This window comes from Sorex fumeus, unplaced genomic scaffold (assembly GCF_029834395.1).
Source record: "Sorex fumeus unplaced genomic scaffold, SorFum_2.1 ptg000098l, whole genome shotgun sequence".
NCBI classification, from domain to species: domain Eukaryota; kingdom Metazoa; phylum Chordata; class Mammalia; order Eulipotyphla; family Soricidae; genus Sorex; species Sorex fumeus.
The window spans coordinates 28,517,444-28,538,116 of record NW_026606155.1 but is presented as its reverse complement, the minus strand read 5'-3'; the positions used below and the strand labels follow the sequence as shown (position 1 = coordinate 28,538,116).

At 39.0% G+C, this 20,673-nt stretch overlaps 1 protein-coding gene across 19 annotated transcripts in view; it reads left to right on the top strand.

The window, feature by feature from the left end:
* Positions 1-20,673, top strand: part of GPHN (gephyrin) — a 475,981-nt gene that overhangs the window by 377,825 nt on the left and 77,483 nt on the right. For all 19 annotated transcript variants that reach the window (XM_056133389.1, XM_056133387.1, XM_056133400.1 and 16 more), the window contains one exon: positions 12,476-12,568. In XM_056133389.1, coding sequence (XP_055989364.1) covers positions 12,476-12,568 — 93 coding nt within the window. The remainder of the gene's footprint in view (positions 1-12,475; positions 12,569-20,673) is intronic.

Here is a 20,673-nt window from a genome sequence, read left to right as displayed (position 1 = left end):
TATCTTTATAATATATCTGAGTCACGGTCACAGTCCTCCCATTGTTCATCGATTTGCTCGAGCGGGCCCAGTAACATCTCCATCATGAGACTTGTTGTTACTGTGTCTGGCATATCGAATACGTCATGGGTAGCTTGCCAGGCTCTGCCGTGAGGGCAAGATACTCTCGGTAGCTTGCTGGGCTCTCAGAGAGGAGCAGAGGAATTGAACTCGGGTTGGCCATGTTGGCCGCTTGTAAGGCAAACGCCCTACCGCTGTGTATCGCTCCATATCTGAGTATATCTAAGAATAGAATGGATTTGTGATACTTTTTGAAATTATCAGTTCTATTTTAACTCAGGTAAAATAAACTTTAACTCAGTTTTCCAAAAATGCAAGTAATATAAATAATATATTTTCTGTAGAATTCCAATGTCCCTAATTAATGTGTGTAAAAAATATTAAGTATTGGACTCAAGAGATAGTTCAGTAGGTAAGGAGCTTGCCTTGCACTTGGCTGACTTAGGTTCAATTCCTAACACCTCATGTGGTCCCATGAGTTCTGCCAGGAGTAATCTATGAGCACGACTCCAGGTGAGCACCACCAAGAGTGGCCCAAAAACAAAACACAAAATTGTGAAGACCTTGCTTTTTTGGCGATACTATTTCCTTATTAATTCCTATACATTCATTTTAGCAATATGAAAATAGACCGTCAGTAAGTGTGTATGTGTGTGTGTATATATATACATGTATTTACACACATACACACATATATATATTCTTTTTTGCCTTTTGGGTCACACCCGACGATGCACAGGGGTTACATCTGGCTCAAGCACTCAGGAATTATTCCTGGCGGTGCTCAGGGGACCATATGGGATGCTTGGAATCAAACCCAGGTCAGCTGCGTGCAAGGAAAATGCCCTACCCGCTGTGCTATTGCTCCAGCCTCGGAACCATCAGTGTTTCTTATCCTAATATAAAATCAAATATTTTTAATTTTTTAAGTTCTGAGTTATTTTAAGGATACTTGGATATGTTAGCAAAATTATGAGAATTATATTTAAAATTTTTTCTGTGAAGTATAGATAGTTTATTGGACAGTGACTGAGAAATTATTAGTAACGAAAGTTTAAATTGTTCAAACCATAGAAATACATTTTGTTTATTTGTTTGGGATACCAAATTCCTTAGTGCGGACACCCGATCGCATAGCACACTACAGCCCAGAACTCCTGGACTCAAGGGATCCTCTGGCCTCAGCCTCCCGAGTAGCTGGGACTACAGGCACGCGCCACCACGCCCGGCATAGCACAGCGGTAGGGCGTTTGCCTTGCACGCAGCCAACATGGCCGACCCGAGTTCGATTCCTCCGCCCCTCTCGGAGAGCCCGCCAAGCTACTGAGAGTATCTCGCCCGCTCAGCAGAGCCTGGCAAGCTCCCCGTGACGTATTCGATATGCCAGACACCGTAACAACAACAAAGTCTCCAATGGAGACGTTACTGGGCCCGCTCGAGCAAATCGATGAACAATGGGAAGGCCTTTACCTTTACCTTACCAAATTCCTATCAACAAATTTACCCATGGGACCTAAATACAATCCATTTATCAATAATAACCCTTTTTGGTTTCCATCAGAAGTGTTGACAGAAGTTAACACTTTCTCTGAATTGAAACATTTTCTGAGACCTCAAGAATAATTTTACCAAACATCAGCCAAGCAGCACAAATGCTGGCCGACTTTGACCGTGAGTGTGGAAAGGTAGGACTACAGCTGAATCTTACGAAGACAATGTTTATGAGAAACAGCCTCGTTCCTGACGCCCCATTCGCTCTCAACGGAACGACCATCTCCGAATCCAACAGCTATGTGTACCTAGGTCGAGAGGTCAACATGAGAAATGACCTGGCACCCAAGCTGCGCAGGAGGAAGAGAGCAGCTTGGAACGCCTTCAAGAATGTCGAAGAAATAGCTAAGAGGACGAAGAACCTCTGGCTCCGGGCACATCTCTTTGATTCCACTGTTCTTCCTGCATTAACATATGCCTCAGAGACCTGGGCCCTACGCAAACAGGATGAGAACGCTATTCAGGTCTCCCAAAGAAGAATTGAAAGAGCTATGCTTGGAATATCACGTTTCACTCAAATGAGAGAAAGAATCCAGAGTTTCGAGATCCGTTGACGATCAAGAATCAGGGACGCTGTCTCATTTGCCAAGGTGTCGAAAATCAGATGGGCTGGTCACGTAATGAGATTTAAAGACGACCGCTGGACTAGAGCTGTTACCGACTGGATTCCATGGGATGTCAAAAGACCGCGTGGCCGCCCATCTACCAGATGGTCAGACTTCTTCATCAAGATCATGAACGATCGGTTTGAGGCTCTTCATGTTCCCAGAGCGAACAGATGCCATTGGGCTACACTAGCACGCGACAGGGACAAATGGAGACGTTACTGGCGCCCACTCAAGCAAATTGACGACTAACGGGAAGTTAAGTGATTAAGTGATTTAAAACTAATATTTCTCTTAAAATATATACCTTTTACTTTAAGCTAAATGTTTTATAGTTGCACAGTTATCTTTAATCTTTAAAGATATGTATTTTTATAGTTTTTCTAGTTATCTGTTTTTATAGTTACACAATTATCTTTAATCTCTAAAGTCTGCATATAAGTGAATGCAGACTTAATATTAAGTTTAGTAAGTGATTGCCCTCAATAATAAAATACAAGCATCATGAAACCACAGCCTAAGAACTAATTCATCACCAAATCTGTCCCATCTTTTATTAATAAAATTATGAATTAATTGTGCCATTTGTATTCCAAATTCTATACAATTGCACACAGCTTACTATATAGATAAAGAGCTATAATGCTTTCCTTACTCATCACATTGGAAAACTATGAACATTTTTGTAGAAATAATGTACAGTACAATATGATGTTAAATAGTTTTTTATTAATAAAGACAGAGATTTTATATTGTTTAATAATATGACTTCTAGAGTAACCACACTTTATTGTGCTTATTTTCACTAAAGGGATGTTCATTCTTAAATTATTCAGTCTTTCTCACTTTAAACATATGTAAAGACTAATATATAACTGAGATCCATAATTACCAAGATTTTATCTAGTTTTTGAAATTTATAATGCCATCTTGGGAGGGGGGACAAATTTATTGGATAGGTTTGAGGCACCTACTATGTTAATGTATAATGTCTGCTAAGCAATCATGAAGCTTTCATGTATCATACTTAATTTAAAAGTTTTTTTAATAATGTAATGAACCAAATCTGTACATTCTTTACCATTTTGTGTGTGTTTTTATTTTATTATTTTTTTTAAATTTTTATTAGTGAAACACCATGAGGTACAGTTGTAGACTTACAAATTTTTGAGCTTGGGTTTCAATTATACAATGATCAAGTAGCCATTGCTCCACCAGTGCCCATTTTTCACCAACTGATCCCAGTATCCCTCCCACCCCCCAGCCCCCAATCCCACCCTGCCTCTGTGGCAGGGCATTCCCTTTTGTTCTCTCTCTCCTTTTGGGTGCTGTGGTTTGCATTGAGTGGCAATCATGTTCGGTCTATAGTCTACTTTTATCATGCTTCTCCCATCCTGTGAGGATACTCCTAACACCTTTATTTGGTGCTCCCTTCTCTATCTGAGCTGCCTTTTCCCCTAGCATATGTGGCTGGCCTCCAAGCCATGGAGTGAACCTCCTAGTACTTATCTGGCTATTCTTGGGTGTTAGTCTCCTATTTTGTTACTTTATGATCCCCAGATGAATACAATCTTTCTATGTCTGACTCTCTCTTTCTGACTCATTTAGCAATTTCCATGTAGTACCACTTGTATGTAAATTTCATGACTTCATCTTTTCTAACAGCTACATAGTACTCCACTGTGTAGATGTACCAAAGTTTCTTTAACCAGTCATCTGTTCTCCGGCACTCAGATTTTTTTCAAATTCTGACTATTGTAAACAGTGCTGCAATGAACAAACAAGTCACTTCAACTATACTTTTTTGCCTCTCTGGGATATATTCCCAGGAGTGATATTGCTGGGTCAAATGAAAGCTCAATTTCTAATTTTTTTAGAATTGTCCATACTGCTTTCCAAAAGGGCTGAACCAGTCTGCATTCCCACCAGCAGTGTTCACCTTTTTAAGGCCTTAATTCTGGGCCTTAACTAATATTGTTCCAATAATGGTCATTGGTCCAGAGTAAGTGTATGTATCATGACTTCTTTCTTAACTATTTTGGGCTGTCATCCTCCAGAGGCCATTGGACAGTCAGGCTTGGGCCCGCAGTGACAAAACTTGTTGAGCCTCATGGGATGGGGGTGGAGCTGGTCCTGTCCTCCCCGTCCCAACGAGACCCCAAGCCATCGCCCATGAACAGCCTCTCTGGCTCCTGATCAAGCTGCGTAACGGCCATGATCCCAGAGACTCAGGAGCAAATCTCGGAACCCAGCAGGTTTTGGGAGAAATCCCTCCAGATTTAAGTGTTAAAATTTTGGAATTTCAAAATCGCATGGCCACTACTGCAGCCACGCGACATCATATGTTATTCCTAACCAGCAATAGAAAACAAATTGTCTACTGTTGCCTTTTCAGCAGATCTGAGTGTTGGGGTAAAATCTCAAATAATAATGGTGGGTCTGGTGTCAAAATATTGAATGTGACCAAAGTAGAGAGAGAATAATGTGGAAATCATCTGCCCCACGGGTAGGGGGAGGGTGTGGAATGGGGGTATGCTGGGGTTGTTGGGGGTGGAGAATGGACACTGGTGAAGGTACGAATGTTTCATTGTATGACCGAGACTTGGACCTGAAAGCTCTGTAACTGCTCTCACAGTGATTTAATAAATAAAATTATATAAAATTAAAAAAAAGTAAGGTGGAGTTCATGCACAATTCAATCAGCTAATCAGAGGCTGAATAAATAGCAGTACTCCTACATTTAAAAAAAAAAACCTATTTTGGTAACAACACTTAGTTGTTAGATCAAAATGATATTGCTTTTGGGGGAGTAATTCAAATGTTTGGCGTGCGTGATTTGCAGGCTAGCTCAGGTTCATTCTCTGTGGTGCATTTCCCATGCAGCATTCTGGGAACAGCCCCTGAAAACTGAAGGTGTGGTCCAAACACCACACTTTTTTTTAGATCTTTTTAGATCTTTCAGTAGTCATTCACATAAAATGGATTTGCTATGTTTTTTTTAATGTTGAAGTATCCATGCTGTCATAATGAACTGAAGTTCATTGGATAGTTATGTTAGTTTTTTATCGAAAACTAACATAACTATCTAATATGTTAGAAAGTCTTATATAACATTTCTTCCACCTTGTTTTATCTACCACACACTTCCTACACTCCTGATTCATATATGTAACTAATAGAAATCTTGGTTAGTCAAAGTAAAGACAGTTTATTAATTTCCTGAATTTCCACTGAATTCAGAATTTTCTTTTGACTACCTTAAAATCCTTCTAAGAATAAGCAATACATAAAACTTTAAAGTTATAGAATCTTTGTGATATGTAATTTTAATAAACTAAGCTGCTTCTCTTAAATCCAAATGCCACTTGGCTCTTCTAATACCTTAATATAGACAGCAAGAAGAGAATATTATCAGCACCAAACTAAATGCACAACCAAATCAATTGGGTGTTTGACTCTTACCATTTAGTGAATACATTTGGATTTAACACTCAAATTCATACACGACTTTATAAGTAGATCTCTTTCTTAATTTTTCTTACATGTATGCCTGTGTAAACACAAAAAGACAGCAGCAGTCTATCTCTCCTGCTGCCCACGTTCGGTAGTCTCACGCCATTTCCCCAACCTGGGGAAGGAGGATGGCGATGGGCAGGCAAAGGAAGGAAACAAGGGCCAGGCTGATTGGTGTCAGTTGCAGTTTATTCCATTCCCATCTCCATTCTCCTCTGTTCTCCTCCTGCTTCTTCCTCCCCCATGCTACTTAACATTCTGTTTCTCTATCCCCCTTCATTCTCCTTCTGCCTCCCTCATTCTCCTTCTCCTGGCTCTGGAATCTGGATTCTCCATCCCACTCTTACAATCTAGTTAAATCCCAAAACCATGAGGGGTTGGGGTTTACACATAGGTGTGGTCACAATCAATAGGGGTAAAGTTCTTTCCCTCAGGGGATGCTTTTAGGACAGATACTTTCTCAGCAGGATGACCCATGAGCAGAATCCCATGGATGTGTTTCTCCTCTCCTTCTCCAACAAACATATAAGCATTCATAATATTAGTCATTTTGTATGAACATAGTAAGAGATACAATAAGCTTATAGAATTGCTCTCCTAGGGTCATCTTGATCTCAAACTATAGTGCTCAGGCCAGATTATAAGAATCATGACACTTTGGCCAGCCCATTTCGATGCCAGGGTAGCTCACAGCTTGCCCTGGGTCCATTCAGACCCTTGTTGGGCCCCTGCTTTTGGTTGCTAAGGGCAACTGAGGCTTAAGTGGAGAAAGCAGATGCCCAGGAGTGAATAATATTCAAAGCCAATTAAATCCTAAGTTACAAAAGCTTTTTGTCTTCCTGTATCTATACAAAAAGGACATTGCTTTAAAGTAAACTATTCATAGGACCTAAGGAGAGGAGAAAGGCAATATTAACTTACAATACAAGTTCAGTGTCCTAGAAGGATCTGACCTTAGAAATTAACAGAGTCTGATTAGAGGGAAAAGCTGACTACTGGTTGGGGAAGAGAGCATAGAGAAGTGGTTACAGATAAACAAAGGGATGGCAGTGACTTGGGAGCACTGTGATGGGTGTAACCTGATAAACCTAAGCTCCTTGTGGCAAGGGAAAAAGGACAAACCAATGTCATCCTACATATACCCATTGCTAATTATTTGAATCACAAACCCTTTCATCCTACATATATCCATTGTTAATTATTTGAATCACAAACTCTTTCAGAAAATATAGTAGGCCAGTAATCCCAATATATAATGATAGCACTCCAGAGAGGAGGGAATTCTTTAATCACTTGTCATGAGAAAGCTGAATCTTATATACAAGTATTCTGCTGGAAAAGTAGCTACTTTTTGACCAAGCATTCTGTCATTTTCTTCTTGCACACAAAAAAAAGTCATTCATTAACCAGTCTTTGCAACTCTCCTTCTTTGTCAACCTTTGAAGAAGACTTAATTGTATAAATGACTCAGATTTCTCAGTGATATGTAATTCTGCCTTTAAAATTTCCAACTGCTCTAGAATCAGAAATTTTTGTTTCATCTGCAAGTTGAGGTATTATTATTCAGAACTTAAGGCATACACTGTATAGGGGATGACAAACAGAATAAGTATTATCTTCTCAGACTGAAAGCAGGATACAGCTTCTACTTAGTTGTAGAAAGTTGGTTGTAGAAAGATAGCTAGCACAAACCCTAACTTTCTACAACTAAAATGTTCACAAATGTTCACTGCAGGAGGTATGGTGCCACTGAGGTCAATCTGTATCTCTGAGGCGAGTGCATCAGCAGCCTGATGGCACCTTCAGACTTATAGATACCCCAAAATTGCTGCTGTGCCTTTGGCCAGACCCAAAAACTTGGGGCAAAGTTTACCAAGTAAGTAAATGACCAAAAGTTAAGTATGTGGGAGATATAACACAAACCACCTCCGGCTCAATTAAATAATTGGAGGCAAGGCCTCTCTGGTTCCTGATCAAACTGCTTAACGGCCATGATAACAGAGAATCAGAAACAAATCTTGGAACCCAGTGGCTTTTGACACAAATGCATCCATATGTATCCTCAGTATGTTACCAGCGCCAGGCCACCCCAGGGGGGAAATGGTGCTGTCCCTCACCTGCTCCCTCTTGGTGGCTCAGTGGCCGCCATTCTCCAGAGGCCACTGGACAGTCAGGTTTGGGCCCACAGTGATAAGACATGCGGGGCCTCACGGGATGGGGTGGAGATGGTCCTTTCCTCCCCGCCACAATGAGACCCCGAGTGCCGCCCATAAACAGCCTTTCTGGCTCCTGATCAATCTACTTAATGGCCATGATCCCAGAGACACAGAAACAAATCTCGGAACCCAGCAGCTTTTGGAAGAAATGTATCCAATCCCCACAGTAGGTTAATGGTGCCAGGCCACCCCAGGTGGGAATAGGCTTTGTGCCTTGGCCTTTTCCCCCTGGCGGCTCAGTGGCTACCATCCTCCAGAGGCCATTGGACAGTCAGGTTTGGGCCCACAGTGACAGGACATGCAGCGCCTCATGGAATGGGGGTGGAACTGGCCCTTTCCTCCCTACCCCAAAGAGACACAAGGTCATTGCCCACAAACGGCCTCTCTGGCTCCTGATCAAGCTGCTTAATGGCCATGATCCCAGAGACTCAGGAACAAATCTCAGAACCCAGCAGGTTTGAGCAGAAATCCCTCCAGATTTAATTGTTAAAATTTCGGTATTCCAAAATCGTGCAACCTCTATTGCCACCACGCGACATCATATATTATTCATAATCAGCAATAGAAAACAAATTGTCTACGGTTGCCTTTTTGGCAGATCTGAGTATTGGGGTAAATCCCAAATAACAATGGTGGGTCTGGTGTCAAAATATTGAATGTAATCAAAGTAGAGAGAGAGTAATATGGAAATCATCTGCCCCACAGGTAGTGGGATGGTGTGGAATGGGGGACATACTGAGGTTTTTGGTGGTAGAAAATGGGCACTGGTGAAGGTACGGGTGTTTCATCATTGTATGACCGAGACTTATACCTGAAAGCTTTGTAACTGCTCTCACGGTGATTCAATAAATAAATTTATAAAAAAGGAAAAAAAAAGTTAGGTGGAGTTCATGCTCAGTTCAATTAGCCTAATCAATGGCTGAATAAAGACCAATACTCCTATGTTAAAAAAAATAAATTCCCAGCATTCCATATTGTCCTCCATGCACTGCTAGGAGTGATTCCTGAGTGGAAAGTCAGGAGTAACCCCGAGCATCGCCAGCTGTGACCCAAAAATGAAAAAAATAATAAATAAATAAAATGTTCACTGCAGACTCCTACTGCCAGAATGCTTCTAAGAAATTATGTTTTCTTAATGGGCTCAGATCTCTACCTAACACCATGTACAAAAGTAAGATCAAAGTGAATTAAAGACCTCAACATCAGACTGGAATCCACAAGGTACATTGAGGACAAGGTTGGGAAAACCCTCCACGACATTGAAGTGAACAGTATCTTCAAAGATGACACACCACTGGCCACGCAAGTGAAAAAAGAAATAGACAAATGGTGCTATCTTAAACTAAGAAGCTTCTGCACCTCAAAGGAAACAGTGACCAAAATACAAAGACAGTTTACAGAATGGGAAAGGATATTCACCCAATACCCATCTGACAAGGGGTTGGATAAAGGATATACAAAGTACTGGTTGAACTCCACAAGAAGAAAACATCCAACCCCATCAAAAAATGGGGGGATGCAAAAGGAGAGAGAAAACAAAAGGGAATGCCCTGCCACAGAGGCTGGGGGGGATGAGGAGGATGGAGGTGGGAGGGATACTGGGATACATGGTGGTGGAAAATGGGCACTGGTGGAAGGATGGGTATTTGATCATTGTATAATCGAAACCCAAGCACAAAAATTTGTAAGTCTACAACTGTACCTCATGGTGTCTCACCAATAAAAGGTAAAGGTAAAGGTAAAGGCCCTCCCGTTGATCGTCGATTTGCTCGAGCGGGCCCAGTAACGTCTCCATTGGAGACTTTGTTGTTACTGTGTCTGGCATATCGAATACTCTCGGTAGCTTGCCGGGCTCTCCGAGAGGGGCGGAGGAATCGAACTCGGGTCGGCCATGTTGGCCGCGTGTAAGGCAAACGCCCTACCCGCTGTGCTATCGCGCCAGCCCAATAAAAATTTTTAAAAAATTCTTTCTCCTGCTTTTTGGGTCACACTTGTCGATTTTCTTTAGAAATAATATTTTATTGTTTTATTTAATTATTGAGTTTTGTTTTTTTATTGCTGTTGAGTTATAGGGGGCTGGAGCGATAGCACACTAGGTAGGGTGTTTGCCTTGCACACCGCTGACCCGGGTTCGATTCCTCCACCCCTCTCGGAGAGCCCTGCAAGCTACCGAGAGTATTCCGCCCACATGGCAAAGCCTGGCAAGCTGCCCATGATGTATTCGATATGCCAAAAACAGTAACAACAAGTCTCACAATGGAGACATTACTGGTGCCTGCTCGAGCAAATTGATGAACAAGGGGAGGACAGTGCTACAGTGCAGTGAGTATAGGAGCTCTTTTATGCATTCATGACATTGACCTCAGTCTATTTTCTCCCATTTCATAATATTTTATCATTTTTAGATTTATGAATTATGCCTTGGGTATAAAATATTTTGTTTGATATAATCCATTTGTCTGATTTTTATATAATTGCCTACACTTCTGGTGACATATTTGAAAAACAATTCCAGTAATTACAGAAATAATTCTGAAGTCATAAAAATTCTTCCCTATTGTTCTTAAGAGTTATGTAGTTTTAAGTGTTACATTCTGGATTTTAATCCGTTTAATATTTTTGTTTATGGAGTAAGATAAAGGCCCAGCTTTTTTTTCTTTTGTCAATTTTTAATTTCTCAGCTCCATTTGTTGAAAAATTATCCACCCATTGCTTAAAATGCTGTTATTTCCCCTATTAAAGATCTTGGCAAACTAATGATACCAGTATATAAGTGAGTTTATTCCCAGACTCTCTCTTCTATTCCACTTTGTTATTGATCTTTAGATTTCTACTTCTCACTAAGGGAAGAAACTCTAAAATAAACATGTGCATAAAAATTTACCTATATTCCTAGCATAGGTTTCTAGAAATTATTGAATCAGTGGATATGAAAATTTCTCAACATATGTTTGTGAGAGTATGGAGGAAAAGAGATTCATACTTTCAGTGAAAATATAAATTGGTGTTACTTCTGTAGAAAATGTTATTATACTTCCTTAAAAAAGCTAAAAATAGCGCCAGGGTATGTCACAAGTATTAATTCATATGCCTAGCTGTGTAAGGGCATGAGTTTGATCCCCAGCATCATGTTGTCACCCAAACATTACCAGTGTAGTCCTAATGGTTCCCAAGCACTGTCATTAGTGGCTTTGCGCCCCTTGAGTACCACTGAGTATGACTCCCATTTTTTTAAAAAACTAAACATGGATGCAGTACAATCCAGAAACACCTCTAACTTTTATCCTCTAACTGCTAGAACAATAATTTAAAAATATATGTGTATTCTGATTCATAGTATCATTATACACAGTCATCAAAACCATAGAATCAACATAAATACCTATCAAAAAATGGCTGGAAAAAATTAACTATTATGTATACTCAACTGAATACTTCCCAACAATTTAAAAAGACTAACTAGTGACTTTTGCAGCAATGTAAATAGAGCTTGAGGTGATTAAGCTAAGTGAAATAAGTCAAGCATAAAACAATTACCATGTGATTTTATTCAAATATTTACTGTAACCATTGAAAAGAAAGTGACACAATACAATAAAAATAACTCAAGTGATAGGAGCCTAAGTGATAAGAGTAGTGGATAAGGTACTTGCTTTGCATGTGGCTGACCTGGGTTCAATCCCCAACACCCCATGTCCCCAAAGCAGCCAGTCATGATCTCTCAGTGCAGAGCCAGCAATAAACCCTGAGCATTGTGAACTGTGACCTCCAAACCAAAAGACAAATTAAAATAGAGTGAAGAAACTTGCCCAGCGGGCACCACAACATCTGGAGAATTCTCCGGGCCCTGTACCAAGATGATATCTCTAGGACGTCCCAGATGGGGCAAGTGCTGTCTCCCCGCCTTCTCCAGATGGAATCCCGGCAACCATGAGCTTCTATAAGCATGGCTCCAGTATGTGGGCACCAGGACTATTCTTCCAAACCTTTCCTGATATACAAAGTGAGCAATAGAAAGTAAATGATCTAGCGTCTGTCCCTGGAAGACAGGCTTGAATGGTGGTGGGAAAATTGGAGCAAAATATAATGCCCAACCGAAATGCATCTGGACTGTGCGTTAAACTCCAGCGCCATGCCACCCTAGGGTGGGGGGAGGATGTTTGTCCCTCCGCCTTTTCCCCCTGATGGCGATGACAAGGTGGCCGCTATCTTTCAGAGCCTAAGGGACAGCCAGGTATGAGACTGCAGTGACAAGCGCGCAGGACCTCATGGGATGGGGAGTGGAACTGGTGCTTCTCCCTGTCCTACTTACACACAAATAATTTCTGTATTACTGTTAATTACTATTGACTGAACTTAATATTTTATTTCAGACAACCGATGCATCTCTTCATTGTCTTCTCTTCCTTAGGATATAATTCAGGAGGTCGGACTGAGCCCATATACAAGTTTTGTCAGACTATCCTTATTAATGTCTGCCTATTCATCCGTTGTTCTCAGTACCCATATTTTTCATTCTTTTCTTCTTAGATGGAATGGGACGAGTCCTTGCTCAAGATGTATATGCAAAAGATAATCTACCCCCCTTCCCAGCATCAGTAAAAGATGGATATGCTGTTCGAGGTGAGTTTTTTTGTTTCTTGAGTATACTTACACATTTTTTCAGTTTAGGCACTTGACTGCTGACCTGCTTTCGAAGGAGTAATTCTTCAGTGCAGATCCAGGAGTAACCCCTGAGCAGTGCTGAGTGTGATCCAAGAAGAAAAAGAAAAGAAAGAAAACAAAACAAAAATCTTACTGGGACTGGATAGTATAGAAGATAAGGAGCTTGCCTTGTGGACAGCTGATCTATGTTCTATAAAAAAGTACAGGAAAAAAAACACAATACCATAATTTTTCTTTTGGTTCTACACATACTAGATAATAATCGTTCTTGGTCTGGAAGTTTCCCACTGTTTTCTAATTGAAAACATCTAGATAGTCTAAGAAATAAAAGCAGATTCCCAACTCATAGATAAGGTGGGTTTGTCTATTTTCCTCCTCTAAATTCAGAAATCAGTAAAGAAATTCATGAAAAGAAAGAATGAGGAAAACCACTAATTCCCTGAAATTCCAAAGTGCTATATTTTGAAACTCCAAAGTCTCAGATGGAGCCAACAGCTCATGCCTTCATATTTGCCTGAAATTGCATATAGCTTATAAACAAATACTAATTATATTTGCAACTGAAAGTTCAGTTGAGAATCCAAAGTGAAATGTAACTAAATTACTTAAAAATTATTATTGATTATTAACTGGAGGCCAATCTCACTGAAGAAATATCTAAAAATATTTCCTCGTTTATCAGCACAGTAAGAAAACAGTTCTTTTTAGTCGTCATTTAGGGAGCTTACTGGTTTTCATTTGGTGACTTTCTAATTTTGTACCTAGTCATTTAAGTAATTACCTCTCTTTTGGTAGTTGAATACTATCCATGTTTCATCACCATCTCCTAGTATCTTTTTAGAATAGAACTTTGATCAAAGATTGATTTGAATTCTGGTACCAGTTTCATCTGTGTAACTTCAGGCATATCACTTCAACTTTTTAACCTCGTTTTTCTCTTTGTAATATCACGGTCACGGTCCTCCCGTTGTTCATCGATTTGCTCGGGCGGGCCCAGTAACGTCTCCATCATGAGACTTGTTACTGTGTTTGGCATATCGAATACGTCATTGGTAGCTTGCCAGGCTTTGCCGTGCGGGTGAGATACTCTCGGTAGCTTGCCAGGCTCTCCAAGAGGGGCGGAGGAATTGAACTCGGATCGACCATGTTGACCGTTTGTAAGGCAAATGCCCTACCGCTGTGCTATTGCTCCAGCCCCTTTGTAATATCATAATTAATTTTAAAAAAGCACCCACCCAATGGGTTGTATAAAGATTAAATATCTTAGAAGGTCACAGTAAAAAATACTCAATTATTTTTTATTATTTTTATCTTTTGTCTTTTGTCTTTTATCTTTTGTCACTATCATTTATCTTTTGTCACTATCATTATCACAACATTTACTTAGACCCTCTCTGGAAAAAAGTATATTTAGATCATTTTCACTTGCTGAATTTTTCTTTTTACTAATCTTTCTTGTGTATGAATCAGAATAACAAAACACTATATATGTCAAATAAAAAAAGATGACACTTATCTGGACTATTATGATTATATTCTCTTAAAAATGGTGGGGGGATTAATTGCTGCTAATGTATTCTTTCTCAGGAACACTCTTGGTGGTACCTCATTCAGCTTAGTCTAAAAAATTTATATAGTTCTGAAAGCAAATAACAAATATTCACACTCTCTTGAGTTTCTTTCTTTCAAATGTATTTCTTATGCAATTTTTGTTATAATGAATTATGATCTAGAAAGAAATTTGAGTCTTCTTATAAAACCTTACTGACTTCATTTTCCATATTCCCTATCTAAATGTAAATTCTGTTTTGATCTTATCACTTAGCCATATAGTTTTACTACGATACCAAAAAAAAAATTCTTACTTTCAGAATAGGAAAAAAACAACCATATAAAGTGAATACCAAAGGATCAAGAATGTTCTTTTCATTTTTTTTTCCACAATTTGGGTTGGAGCGATAGTATAGCGGGTAGGGCATTTGCCTTGCACGTGGATGACCTGGCTGACCCAGGTTTGATTCTTCCACTCCTCTCGGAGAGCCTGGCAAGTTACTGAGAGTATCTCGCCCGCACGGCAAAGCCTGGCAAGCTACCCGTGACATATTCGATATGCCAAACACAGTAACAAATGTCACAATGGAGACGTTACTGGGCCTGCTCGAGCAAATCGATGAACAGGAGAACACTGACAGTGACAGTAACAATATTGGTAATAGAAATTAGGAGAAAGTGAAAATATAAATTATGTGAGACAATTTTTCTCGAACATAACATTGTGATTTTGTATAAAATAGTAGTAGTTCCGTAAAAAGAAACCATTTTACTTAGATCTTCTAATTGCCAGAAAAGAGCAGCTAGTCATAAAAGAACCTTTCTGCTACTTGAAAGTCTAAGAAATAAATTTTATGTTAATATAATTAACTATCTTATTCTAATTTATTTTTGAATGGTGGTGTTTTTATTTATTTCATACCTTTTATATATATGTATATACATGGACATGTCAGTTTAAAAAAAGTTCAACAGATTACATATCTTGCACTTATTCACATTATTTATCTACTGTGAAGTATTGCTAGTTCCTAGTGTAATATGTAACAAAAATAACAGATAACCATTATGGTTGTGATGAAATCTCATAATGGATAAAGCTGGTGTATCAGTGTATTATATATCATCATACTAAGACAGCAAAAGTCATCGGGAAACAAAAGAGCATAATCTTAGATTTTTCTAATATATGACCTAAGATCACCCCCAGTGAAGAATGTCCTTGAGGCTATTGTTGTGGCTCTCTACCACTCTACTTCGTGAACCTTCTTCTCTCCACCCCTGTCTTCCTTTACTCCCTTTCCTTTTTTCCCCCATTCCCTTTATTCTCCCTTTTTTTCTTCTCCTCTGCCTTTGCCTTAGGCCTTCCAGTAATACCCAGTGGCACCTGTGAGCATTGATAATCCTCCAGGTGTAAAGAGGTTGCTAACTTGATATGGATCACTAAGCATTAGCCAATATCCTTCAGAAACATGTGGGATAAAACTCCAAACCAGTTGGAGGATCACTTGCCTTAAGGTATGTGGGTTGAAAAAAACTAAGACAGTTAAAAAAAAAGACTTAAGGAAATAAGAAATAGGTCTAGTTTTTTAAATAAAGACGAAAAATAAAATAGACTCTAGAAGACATGACTCAAGTGGTGATATTAGGAAGACCTGTAGCCTAGTTATCCTAAAAGTTTAGGATAAACTTTTAGGATAACTATCCATTTAATAGGGAGTGAATTTGAAGGATAAAGGTAGAACAAAAGAAAGTGAAGCATTATTATAATAAAATATTATTTTTATTTTTTTAAGTTATTTCTTCCTCGTTAATTTAATGATCGTGTTCTTGATTGACACCATCCTTCAGAGATGTGGTTATTTCTTCTTTCACCTTTTAAGATGTTAGTAAATGTAAAAATATCTTAGAATTTCAAGTTCAGCTTCTTGAAAATATTCCCTTTGAAAGTCACCTTTCAGGCTAGAATGACAGCACAGCAGGTAGGGCGTTTGCCTTGCACACGGCCGACCTGGGTTCAATCCCCAGCATCCCATCTGGTTCCCTGCCAGAAGTAATTCCTGAGTGAAGAGCCAGGAGTAACCCCTGAGCATCGCTGGGTGTGACCAAAAAGCAAAAAAGAAAGAAAGAAAGAAAGAAAGAAAGAAAGAAAGAAAGAAAGAAAGAAAGAAAGAAAGAAAGGAAGGAAGAAAGAAAGAAGTCATCTTTCTTCAGAACTTGTTTCAGAACCATTTAGAAAATAAAAAATTGAGATAGTTTTATGGAACAGTTAATGCTTTGCATGCCACAAGGCCCAGGTTCTGTCACAGCACTTCATGGACCATCAGAAGCAATAGCTGCACACAAAACTCCTAAACACTACCATGTATGGCCAAAAAAAAAAAATGTAACAGGAAAATAAAAGGGAGGTAGATTTTATGAAGAAGCCAACAATTATTTTGAAAACCATATGTAACAAATAATTTTGAAGGAACATATTTAAAGAAATCCTGTCCTTTCAGTTAAAGTCATTACATTTTTTTGTCTTTTTTACTTTCAAGTTTAAAGACATGCTTATAGAAAATACCAAAAACCAAAATGTTCATTTTAAAACTGACCATTATCACACTTAGCCCACTACTAGTATCTGTTGTACTTCCTTCAAATAGATTGTAAAGTGCATGCTGAAATTCCATGTAACATCTTTTATTTAAATACAGTTCTAATTCTTGAATTATAGGTTCCAGTTTCTTTTTCTTTTATCCATTTATATCTTCTTTGGTCACAGTTAGTCTATGATGCTGTTGACTTCCTGGCCATAGATCCTGAAGTCTCTGGACATACAGGCTGTACAATAACTCCTAAAGCAACAGATTGATAAATTCTTAGACAAGGACTTAACAACCCTAAAGTCACCTATAATAGTTTTTATATAAATGGATATTCTATAGCTATTGATTTTATTTTTTAGCTATTGATTTTAATATTGCGGCTGTTTCATAATAAATTTTAATTCTAGATTTTTATCAACAGTTGTAGCTTTTTTCTATATAAATATAAACTTGTTAAAAAAAGAAAATCAATTTGCTTGAAACTAAAAGTTCAATCATAAGTCATTTGACGTAAACATCAATGCCAGTGATGAACACAAGTTGAAGAAAACAGTACATGTTCAATGGAAGTTTGTTCAGTTGCATTGGATCATAAATGACAATGTTTCTTTTTCTCCCCAGGGTACCACAAAACAAAACAATTATGCACTACCCTTCTGGTTACTGTATTAATATATAGCTCTTGAATCTCTCTTTACATCTCAATTGTATGTTGTGTGATGCTAGAAATAATTTAACAGATCAATAAATCATCTTGCTTAACTAAAAAAAAATAAAGTCTATGGTTCATTTTAGTCTCTCAAGCAGAGAGATAATTTGGAATAATTAATTTTAGATAGTTAAAAAGTTTAAAATACTATATCTATGTAAACATATGTATTTTCCCATTACTAATTATAAATGAGCATTTTCTCCTGGAGACTGATGTTAAAGAATATAAAATGCCACCTTATTCACCTCTTACTCCCAGCTCCCTGGCTTTTATAAGAACAAGCAGCAGATTTAAATTACAAACAGCTCACTTAATTTAATCCCTCACTATAATTTCAATAAATATTAATACTGTTATGCTAATCCTTATCTTCCCAAACTCACACCCCAACTGTTCCATAATATTAACCTTACTAAATACATAAATACTATTACCCTATCCCTGTCATCTAGTTATAGACAACTTAGTTCCACAAAGTATGGACTTTATTACCTTATGCCTTATTCTTTTGCTAAAGGTGTTTATGCAACCCTTAAAAGTTACTTTCTCCCTATCACCTCAGTTTATTTAATAGTTTATGTATCCTAATGTGAAGGTGATGACTCTTTACTGTAGCACTGTAGCACTGTCCTCCTGTTGTCCATCAATTTGCTTGAGCGGGCACCAGTAACGTCTTCATCGTGAGACTAGTTGTTACTGTTTTTCGCATATCAAATATGCCACAGGGAGCTTGCCAGGCTCTGCCAGACTCTTTACTATTAAAAATAAATTAGCAGCTATATGGTCATTTGGGGATCTAAAGAGAAATCACATGTTCCTAGAAACTGAAAATGGGAATAGTTCTCTTACAGATAGCTGAGGGAAGGTCATTTCATACATATTTTATACATTTTATACATAGCAATGTGAATAGTTAATGATATCAATTTATACGAAGGACATTATTAGAAATCTTCAAATATATTAACAAGACATTTTTTTCTGATCACTAAAACAGTGGAAGTGGAAGCAGTTTCAGGGACTAACATTAGAATAATGTCTTTCCTGTTAGGATTTGGTTTATATTACTTTTGACCCTTTCTTCCAATTAAACTCCATAGTGTTAAGGCAGAAAAGGAAAAAATATATTGATAGAAATATCAGAATTCTGAATGGGATGTAAGATTATAAGCCTTTACAGAAATCTGTGGAATCTGTTCATTTTCCAGTAGCATACTCTAGCTCACTTAGATTTTTTATTTCCAAGTTTGAGTTTCACGTACCAACATTTTGTCTGCCTCCATCCAAATCCTGTAGATTTTATCTTTTAAAATGGTATGTTGGGGAGACAGAGCAATAGAGGAGCAGGTAGAGTTCTTGCTTTACACACGCCCAACCCAGGTTCAGTCCCTAGGACCTCACCTGGTTCCCTGAGCCTGCTAGGAGTTCTCCTGAGTGTATAGCCCAGAGTAAGCCCCTGAGCATTGCTGAGTTGGAAAAAAAAAAAAAGGAAAAAAAGAAAAGGAAAATGACATCTTCTCATCCCCCTGTTTCTTTAATAGCAACTATGAAATAAATATCAACAAATCAAATATATTGATAATTATTTTTGTCTGTGCAATAATGAGCCTAGTCGGTCATGTAATGTTAGGGCTTCTTGTAGTTCACTAGTATTTTTATTCCCCAAGTATTTGTCTGAGCGATAGCACAGCGGGTAAGGCATTTGCCTTGCACGCAGCCAACATGGCCAACCCGAGTTCGATTCCTCCGCCCCTCTTGGAAACCCTGGCAAACTACTGAGAGTATTTCGCCCGCACGGCAAAGCCTGGCAAGCGTGATGTATTCAATATGCCAAACACAATAACAACAAAGTCTCACAATGGAGACGTTACTGGGCCCGCTCGAGAATATCGATGAACAAGGGGAGGACAGTGACAGTGAATTTGTCTATTTTCAGTTTAATCTTACAGTACTCTGCTCCACAAAAGTGGTAGTCCTTAAATCAGCACTGTTAGCCATCAACCTAATATAGAGCTTCAGACCCTATTTCAAATCTAATAATAAGAATCTACATTTTAACTTGATCTCAAGATGATTTATATTGGACATTAAGAAGCACTGTTACAAGGTATCACTCCTGTTTTACCAAGAACCTTCTATAACATTGGTCAAATAAGACTTCCTTAACAAACTATACAGAGGGATGGTTTGCAGTTGAAAAGTTTCAAGGGAAGATGTAAAACTTGAAAGGCCCTAGTCTCTCCATAATCGGTTTGAATTTCTATCTTAATTAAAAATCTCCGCCCCCCTCGGAGAGCCTGGCAAGCTACCAAGAGTATTCGATATGCCAAACACAGTAACAACAAAGTCTCCGACGGAGACGTTACTGGGCCTGCTCGAGCAATTAAAAATCTAGATTATAAAAAACTAGGCACGCTGAAGGTTGTGTGTTTGCGGGCTCTCTGGACGGCTCTATCTCACCACTTGCCTTCGGTGCCCTAGAGCAGCTGTGTAGCCTGGATTGTGACGGCTGTTGGCCAAGGGCAGACAAAGGAAGAGACGAGGGCCAGCTGATTGGTCTTAGTAGCAGTTTATTACAAGAAAGTTTATCCCATAGAAGAAATTTATGTTATGGAGGGCCCACGTTCTCTCAAGCACGTGTTCCCCCTTGCTAGCCTCTCAGCCGTCCATCTTGCCACCCTGCTCTCTCCTCTCTCCCCCCAGCTCTCTTCCCCTCTCCAACTCCCCCACAGTCTGGGCTGACACATCACCAGGTCAGGTAGCAAAATCAACATAAGAAAACCCTTCCTGAGGGCTCACCTAAAAGGTATTCTAAAGCCCTTCCTGACTGCCCAAGGGCAAAATACCTCCTAAGGTGTTTTTCTCTTTCCCTTGGTCCAATAACTATAAACATATCAATACTAGCTATTTTTGCATGGACACAGTAAGAGATAACATTGAGACTTGTAGGGCAGCTCTCCTGGGAACATCTTGCCACACACTCAGACTACAGCGCTCAGGCCAGATTAATCATTCGTAACCCTAGCAGGATCCAAATCTAGTTATTACTTTTTGGATCATGACAGTATTTGTCCATGACCGAGCTCTTAACTTATAGTTAAGCATTATGGCACTTTGACCAGGCCCATCTCGATGCCAGGGTAGCACATAGCTTACCGCTTGCCCTGGTTACATCCAGTCCTTCTTCGGGAACCTGCTTTTGGCAGCGA